At 32.2% G+C, this 9447-nt stretch overlaps 1 protein-coding gene across 1 annotated transcript; it reads left to right on the top strand.

Moving 5' to 3' along the window:
* The first annotated feature begins 3071 nt into the window (after nucleotides 1-3071).
* On the top strand, nucleotides 3072-8444 carry LOC125057291 (snake venom metalloproteinase atroxase-like). The gene is made up of 5 exons (XM_047660903.1): nucleotides 3072-3342; nucleotides 4409-4814; nucleotides 5445-5550; nucleotides 6010-6144; nucleotides 7797-8444. The coding sequence occupies exons 1-5, from the start codon at nucleotides 3283-3285 to the stop codon at nucleotides 7858-7860; spliced, it is 771 nt and encodes a 256-aa protein (XP_047516859.1). The 5' UTR covers nucleotides 3072-3282; the 3' UTR covers nucleotides 7861-8444.
* The last annotated feature ends 1003 nt before the right edge of the window (nucleotides 8445-9447 follow it).

Below are 9447 nucleotides of genomic sequence, written 5' to 3'. Positions count from 1 at the left end.
GCCGCTCCACTACTGCTGACGTTTTGCTCCCATCTGTAAAGTAGAATACGTTAAAGCTTGTTGTAAGTCAGATTTGTAATTACTTTCAAAGAACGTTAATCTTAAGACAAGCTTCCCCGTGGCGTTGTGAGTTTCAAAACAAAACATTTATTCCACAGGGATAAAAGTATGGAAATCATAAATTAATGTTTTGAATAATATATTTAATTTAAATGTCGAAGAGGCACAAGCCGAATTGTGTCCTTGAATAGTATTTATTTGAATTAGGAACAGATATGATGTGACCTGTCTGGGTGTGTGGGATTATGATAATGTTTTTGTGTTTAATTTTTAATACACTAAGCAGTTTCAGATAAAAAATATTGGTTGTTTGTAAAGTAGGTTTACGATCGAGATGTTTACGTGATAACGTCTTATTGGTGATATAAGTTTTTGGGAAGTAAGGAATCTATCGTTTTATTCACACTTTTGATGATAAATTTCGGGTGTAAAATGACAAGTTTACTTATTCGACTATGATATACATTTTTCTTCATACATTCACGGAATGACTGGCAGCGCTCGAGATGAGACGGGAGATCGGTCCGTCTCTCTCTCGTTATACCTGCGATCGCGCTCGTGAGGTTTTGGTGTGACACAAGTTTCTGAACATGTCACCCGACTAAAACGATTTTAAAGACGTTATCACGTCAAAAATACAGCAGCCATATTGTTATACACTGATTGAAGCTGTTAATTTTTTTTCATACAAGGAGTTCCCATCGGCTCAAAGATACTTTGTTGATAGATTCTTTGTACAATCAACATTGGTACAGGATCGTAGAACAGAAGATATGACTAGAGTTTTAGGGATTATAATAAGACAAGAACAGCATTAATACTAATGTTACAGGCTCAACTGATACTAATATCGCCGTCCGTTGACACTTGGCCAAAAGGCGGTTGCCGGCTTTTTAGGAATTATCTCTTATCTTTAGGTAAAGTTCTTTAAACTTTACTTAGACCATGCCACGATTGGCAGACCGACCTTGACACACGCATGTGATATGAAATCTAATCTTATATATGTCACCGTAAAATTGTAAAAACCGTTAGATTGTAATCTATCTCGCGAGATTGTAAACTGTCGAAAGATTGTCAACTCAACATACTGCTTGCAATTTAACGTATTATTATTCGCGAGATATATGAAATTGTTGGGAAGTAAAATTAATCTGTAATTGACCAAAGAAGTTTGAATGATAACTAAGTTAGTGTAGTACAATCTACCGAATACCGATAACCGATAACCGATAGATTACAATCTAACGGTTTTTACAATTTTACGTTAACATATATAAAATTCTCGTGACACAATGTTAGTTACCATACTCCTCCGAAACGGCTCGACCAATTCTTATAAAAAAATTTATGCATATTAAGTAAGTCTGAGAATTGGCTACTATCTATATTTCAAACGCCTAAGTGATAAGGGCTGTCCACTCCAAAAAAATGTATTTTTTAGACATTTTTTTTTATTTTTTTTTTTATGATACAGCATACAAAAATACATACAACATCTAATTTTCACCCCTCTACGATCAACCCCTATTTTTTATTTGTTTTTTAAAATCTTATGACTTGAATTCTGAGGTTTATATAGAGAAAAATTCACAGAAAAACTTGGGGTAGCATAGCAAAATACTGCATGTTCGTAGGTACTAAAAAGGTGGGCTGAGTAAAATCAAATTAAGGAGAAACGAAGTTCGCGAGGGCAGCTAGTGATACTATATAATTAAATACTGAAGAAATCAGTGAACCATTTCCGCCAGTTTTTATTTTACGAACTTGATTAGTTTTCTTGTAGAGTTTCTTATAAATGTAACACAGTGTACTCGTAATTGCAATTTAAACTAGATCAAACAAAATGTATCATCAAATTGAGTGTATCATTGATTTACCGTTCAACATCATTAGATAGTGTGTTTTAGGCGTTCTACAAAAAAGCGTTTTTAACGCCTATTAAATCATTATTAAACGAGAGACCGACAATAAAAATGTAATAATAATAATAAAGCCCGTTTTATGTCCAATCATGACAAAAACAAATTATAATACACAGCTTTGATTATTTTAAATTTTTATACATATTTTTTTTGTCTATTCTATATTCTAGCTTCCTTCAGTACCGTCGATCGGAACCCCTTCACGGGTAAAGGCCTCCTCCAGATGTTTCCAACTGACTCTGTCTATGGCTCTCTTTCTCCATTCGTTTCCTGCTACTGCTTCTATTTCTTCTATCCACCTTTTTTGGGCGACCTCTTCTACTTCTTCCTCTTGGTCCTGTCCATACAGTTGTCTTTAAGGTCCACCTATTATCGGTGTATCTTGCTATATATATATATATATATATATACAAGAAATAAATGTAAACGAATACTAGTAATTATTAGGGTTACATAATAAGTTACAATGCTTAGTATTTGGCTTTCATTTGTGTCTCGGCAGAGAATTTTCACATTAATGTTGAAATTGATAGGCCAATACTACACCTGGGATTATGATTAATTGGTGACCCCCAGCTTTTGTCTACAACCACCTTTATGTCGCCTATTCTTTGCACCGTAAATGTATACTGATGAAAAAAATATTTTTCAAAAAAAGCTAATAAAGCTAATAAAAAAATATTTTCGAAAATATTTACGCTTGACCGTTATGTAATTTGATAATGTTAATATTTGTCTAAATAATAGTATAACATCCTTAATAAATTCCATTGAAATTTCTATAATTAATATTGGTTTTCATAAATACCTTTATTATTAGGTCCTGTTAAGCTTTTAATATTAACTTAAATATTTCCTATACGTGTTATTGATCTCTTATTTATTTATAGAATGTATGCCAAAGTGGCTTTTATAAAAATCTGTAAACGTAATTTACCGGGAAATATTATCCTTAAACGCGTCAACACCACACATAACCGCCGATATAAGTAGTCCTAACGTTCATTTTTTATCGCTCAGGCGCACATGTGTTCATCAGTTCGAAGACGGACAGACATTTATAAAAAGATTCAATGCATCCCGCATACATCATTACACATATGACATTATTGATAGTTTGACGTGGTTAGTGAATGAGCGTAACAATTGTTCGTGTGAATTCAGCCTACAGCCGCAAAATATAGGTTTATTTGCTGCAAAATTGAAGTCTAAAATACACGCTCAGTTAGCCGGCCGATTTTAATGTGGCTATGTGCTTAGTCTGGTAAAGTTTGTATTAATTTTAGTGGGTGAACTCATGATGAACTTTTACACTGTGCTGTGTTTATTTCTAGTGAATAGTATCGTTCTGGCTAGTGTAAGTATTTAATGTGTTGTAATAAGCTTCCATTAAATTAATTTAAATTGAGAATCAGAGAATCTGTTATAAGTTTTGATGTATGTATTTGTCCGGATTGAAAGACATACATTTATAATTCCATACAAAAGGAAGTTAATAAAATAAATTGTTATTAATTTAAAGATATTATAATTTAAATATAAATAATCTAATATAATTATATGGTATTCAAACAAACGCACTAACTTTAGTATCGATAATTCTAGGATCTTGCTTTTACAATATCATACAAATTTAATACCTAATGGAAGATATGAATAATATCATATTATATTTCTAGTATGTACCTGGGAAAGTAGAATATGCTGATCTCAGCATTAATACTACAACGTATACATATACATACTCATATGACATGGGTTAAACACATGTCAGTATCTATTTATAAACCAAACAAGCTTCAAGCTTTCTGTGCCTTCCAATCCAAAACAATTTTTGTTTCGCCAGAACTCGAACCCATGACTTTACGCCATGTTTTCAACCACTTAAGGAAGTAGACCAAATATTAATGAATTTATGTTAACTTTAGCTATCTAGCTAAAAATGTAGAAGTCGAAATTGGCTGTGCCAAAAATCAATCTGGAACTGTTTAGGAAAAACACCTTTTGTATGGCAATTAAGGTTTACAATAAATTACCAAAAGAATTAAAAGATCTTCCGACTAGAGTCTTTAAAAAGCGACTTGGTGTATAAAAAAAAGTACTATTCAATCAATTATTATTTGCGTCACACAGTGTAGTTGATATAAATTTAATTAAGTATCATATGATATGTACGATACAAATAATAATATAAGAATTGATTTTGAACAATAATGTAAATTGTGTGTGGCAGAATATGCGAACTTACGATTGTACCACTTTACACATTTTTGTACCATATTCTTGTAATAAATAAATAATTATTATAAAAGCTATTTACACAATATTTAATATTGTATATATGTGAACAAGTTATTAATAATTTCACTATATTTTTGATTGTCCACATATTTTTTAATTAGACGTATTTATTTCCTCTTTAGAAACCCACGGGGATTCGCAGAAATCATATAACAAGGACAAGAGAAATTATAATTCCTGTTAAGGTGCATTTAGACTTTCACCTCTCCAAGAAGATAGCAAAAGAACACGGCTTCAGGACAAGAAAAAAAATTAAAGATATCGTTCACAACATATTAAGAGAGGCCAACAAATTATTTAGACGTCCGAGTCTTAATCAAACAATAACATTGAGACTTCTAGATACAAAATTTTTACGCCGAACAAAAATGGTGGCTATAGATGAGAATGCGACGATTTATCTAAAGAATTACTGTGAGATGCAGAGTTATTATAAAAGTTTGAAAAAGAAACAATATTATTCAATATTACTGACGGGACTCAATCTTTTTTACATTAGTAATGGGAGGAAGGTCACAAAATCAACAGGTAGGTTTTATCGCGACATTACGTGTACAATTAATTCTACACGACCGCGACGCAAAAAAATATATATTTTTAATATTTGTCTTAGGCTGTGCATATCTCAGCTGTTCGCGAACTGATTTTTATAGAAGAGTTTGCACATTTTGTGTTGCTACATACGATTAACTAGAACTTGGTGTTAAAGTAAATATAAGATAACAGAAAGAAAACGTAATTCAAAGAGTGAATGTTTCAGATTTGTTAACAAAACAAAAACCGTTAAAATAATTAATTAACATTTCTAAACAGTTTTTTTTTCCGACCATGGCGTTTTCGACCGTTTCAAAACAGTTTTCATAGTGAAATTAAATAAAACACTGTACGGTCTTAGTACATATGGCTTTATATTAAACTAGTGGACCCCACAGACGTTGTCCTGCATGATATTTCAAGCTATTAGGATATTAAAGTATGAAAGTACCGACTGCAGCGCCACCTGCCGGGCTGATTTGTGAATCAAAACCATTCCCAGATCCCCTTGAACACACACAAAAAATTTCATCAAAATCGGTCCAGTCGTTTGAGAGAAGTTCAGTGACATACACACTCACAGAAGAATTATATATATAAAGATATTTATGACGTATCTTTCAGCTCGAAGTTACACCAAAGGGGTCTGTAATGTGAAGAAAAGTTGCGCCTTGCTTGAGTGGAAACCAAAAAACATGGGATATTTATTGGCGCATGAAATAGGTCACAGGTACTTTATAGATGCTCATTTTTAATGTTATGACTGCCTGCTTGGTTTGGGGCCTGGTTGGTATATCGATTCCGGCTGTAAAATGTGATCGCAAATTTCAACAAAAATAATGTATGCTTCGGCCAGTAACCCACTTGCGAGCCTTCTGGTTGTGGTCATACACTTATCATCAGTTGACTCTCCTGCCTGTTTGCCTCGTTTCTAGAAAAAAGGGTAATTTAGCGGCATTGGACCTCGGATAAACACACTACCCTCATCGTTTGTGGACACTGGTGTAAGTTCTAGATCGGAGAGTACTTGTACTGTAGAGAGTGCCGTAAAGGAATATGCCCGGAGAACTCTTTAATTAAGCTTTTAATGAAATTGCAGTGCCGCAAATGTCACAGATAAACGTATATAAAACATTCTATCAGTAACAGTATCGGGTTTATGACATTAATTTTTGATTCTATTTTTCAGTTTAGGAATGTCACACGATGGTCCCCCATACAACGACTGTACGAATCAAGACATCATGCAGCCAAAGTACGATCCGTCAAACCATCCCAATACGTGGTCACATTGTAGTCGACTTTACTTTGAATATTTTATGAGGTATTTGCTTTTCTTTATAGATTAAATTAGAGTTAGTAACAAAAATTCAAACTAATCTTCATACAAACTGAAGGTGTTCCTAATATCGAATGTATTTTTTGACAAAGTCGCTTTTATATTTAGTAGTTTTATTATTAGTAAGCTTATTATAAGTCTCAAATATGAAACAACTTCCCATTAGGACATGGTAAAGAAAAACTTTTGTTTATCGTCTGGTAACGGGCGTACACATTCTATGACAATTTAGCTAATTTTAAGGTAAAACATATTCGCCAACCTAACTTAGGCTTAATTCGCCTGAAATCAAATTCAGGACCTCAGATTGGTTTATGTGTAAACAGTCTTGAAATGCTCATCACGTCACCGATTATGAGTTCAATACGTAAACAGGCAAAAATTACGTAAAAATTACGTCACATATAGTTATTAGGGAAATAGTTGGTCATAATTGTAGATATGTAAGGATCGATCTCATCTAGTTTAAAAAAAAATGTTTGACGTGTAAAAGTGTTTGTAAAAACCTACTTACAGAAATAAATCATTTATAATTTATCATTTAGAAATCCCTTTATTAATTAAATTACGAGGAAAATATTTTTATAAATATATTGTATTTAACATCCAACTATCAGTGGTATTATAATGAAACAAGTAAATAATTATGCGTTGTGAAACTATTTTAAGAACCGAAATTTGAAAACAATCTTCGTCAAAATCAACTGGCAAAAAACAAAGCCATTTAAAAACCGCAATTGTAAACCTAAAATAATATTCATTAATTTAAAAAAAAGCTGAAAGTGTTTCTAGTAATACTAATGAAAGTTCTATGAAAAAACTAAATCTATTCTCATCCTTTTATAAGCTTAATTCGGAGTAATAAATTTAGTAAAACGGATGTTTGTCAAAAATTCCAGCTAAAGTAATTCTTCGAAAACCGAAATTTCCAGAAATTAGCAGCGCTGACGCATGCGATAAAATATAATATAAACATTAAAAAACCTATTATTATGTAAACCAAGCAAATCGACGTTGTTACCAAATTGACAGATTGCTACGAATAAAATAGCAGGCGTTATGAAAATCATTACATTAACACCATCTCGTACGGTGAAGGAAAACATCGTGTGAAAACCGGCAGGCATTAGACCCAGAAGTCGACGGCGTGTGTCAGGCAGAAAAGGCTGATAACCTACTTGCGTATTAATAAAATAAACATAACAACGATGTCTGAGGCCAAGACCAAAAATAGTAACTTTTGGTTATGAAAATAACGACTATTTTATTCGTCATAACTACTTCAGTTCTCAAGCCTTTTAACATCTTCAAATCTAAGGTCACGCGTTAAAGGCCGAGCTGTACATAAATTTATTTTATGAGTGCACCAAACACGTAAACTCTTTCACTAACCAGAATATATCTTAGGGTTAGATTCAGTAACTTCAAAAATGTATAGGATTTTTATAAATGGGAGTAATAGTTCGCGTGTCGTTTCTAAATCTCACCCTTATACCCAATAATCCCAAATAGCATAAAAATATTGATGAAACAAATGCTGCTTGGTTACGGGGCTTTATAGAGCTTTAATTACGCCTCTTATGCTTTATTTTAATCATTAAAAAGTCAACGAGTAACAATATGCTTATTACTTTCAGGAGTGAAAAGGCTTGGTGTCTCCAGGGTGCTTCTTCCCGCTCAACGATCAAGTATAATATTTAATGCCTCGTTGGTTGGTTTTGTACCTTATGCACAAGTAGCAATGCAAAATAAAACAGATACCTCATTATGATCAAAGACAGTGAAATTTGTAGTCTGTTTTGAGTAATACGGAGATTTTTTTGAGCCAACTAGATAGAGATATAAACTCAATAGACACCAGATCTATCTCATAAATATAATATTTTGACAAACACTGATTCTTCGAGTATATTCTTCGCTCATGATTTAATATAGATGTTAAATAATTGCCGCTATGAACCAATGATTACTTTGACAAAATTGCATTAGTATCTACAAGGGTGGAAATATTCATATTTCTCAGTACTCATAATAATTACAGTTTAATAAATAGTTTAGCTGGTATTTTTATTCATAACTATAATTGTGATATTCGTGCGTTTAACGTTGTATAATGCATTTACTACATTTCGTTTAGATTCTAAATAATTGCTTATATAAAATGTTAGCAATTTTTATCTACTTTCAAAGATGAAAGATATATTAACTGACTTAAATGATATTTTTATGAATTATTGTAAATATTAATTAATAATTTAAAAACCAAATAAAATAAAAATATTTTTTTCTGAATCTTTTTCTTAATCTGCCTTGCTTGGACGGCCATTGTTATTCCATACTCAAATTATACAGGGTGGCCAAAAAGTCGAGGATCAAACGCAAATAGGGGATAGATGAGGTCATCAGCTGCAAAAAATTGTTCTACGAAAGGTCTCTAAGCTCAACCCCTGCAAAGTTATAATTTATTTTGCGTTTTATAAGAAAATTGACTTTTTTTACTAATTCTTATTAAAATTCGAAAAAATCTACATTCTGTATCTTTTTCATAATATCCACTAGATTGGCAATGATGAGTTCTTGCGTTAGGCATACTATTTATAGTTGTTTATTGAGTGTATTGAAGATAATATTAAGTTATACTATATAATTTTTTTCAAATCAAATCTTTTTGTTTACTTCGGACCCCACTGTGAAAAAAAATTACTGTACCGAAAAGTGACCCTGTCACTGACTAACTAAATAAATAAATTATCACAAGTTTTGGCACATTTTATAGGGATTCTGAAAAGGTATTACACATGGCCATGAGTGGCTCTAATATCATGAGTATCTTCACCATGAGTACAAAAACAAATTATAAAGATTCATAAAAAATGGACATCTTCTGGACCTCTCAGCTACTGAGGGCCTGCCAGTCTGTTAGACTGGTTGAGGATCTCTTTAGGTCGAACCAACACCAGCATTCCAACTGTACAAATAAATAAAATCCAAAGTTTCTTATTGAAGAAAATTGATTTATTTGTTGAAAAATTACAATTTTTTATCGTATTGATACGGGAAGTATAAAGCCATTAGCTTTATACTTCCCGTATGAAGCGTAAAAGCTAGTTTTCTATACATCGTGTACACTTTCACTAACACAATAAAAGTTTCAATGCGATAATAAATTCAGGTCATGCGCCCCTCTGTCCATTTCATATTAAATGCCGTATTTGTATGCGTCTACTAAATTGAAAGTTTCCTTTTGGGAAAGTAAAATTTCAATTTCATTCGAGAGCTAATTTATAA

This window comes from Pieris napi, chromosome 16 (assembly GCF_905475465.1).
Source record: "Pieris napi chromosome 16, ilPieNapi1.2, whole genome shotgun sequence".
NCBI lineage: Eukaryota > Metazoa > Arthropoda > Insecta > Lepidoptera > Pieridae > Pieris > Pieris napi.
This window is presented reverse-complemented; position numbering and strand designations above follow the sequence as displayed.

Bases quoted from the DNA above. Each gene is read 5' to 3' on its own strand.
- LOC125057291 (XM_047660903.1), top strand. From the start codon at position 3,283: ATGATGAACTTTTACACTGTGCTGTGTTTATTTCTAGTGAATAGTATC. The intron at 3,343-4,408 runs GTAAGTATTTAA...TTTCCTCTTTAG, and splicing joins ATAGTATCGTTCTGGCTAGT to AAACCCACGGGGATTCGCAG. The intron at 5,551-6,009 runs GTACTTTATAGA...TCTATTTTTCAG, and splicing joins GCGCATGAAATAGGTCACAG to TTTAGGAATGTCACACGATG.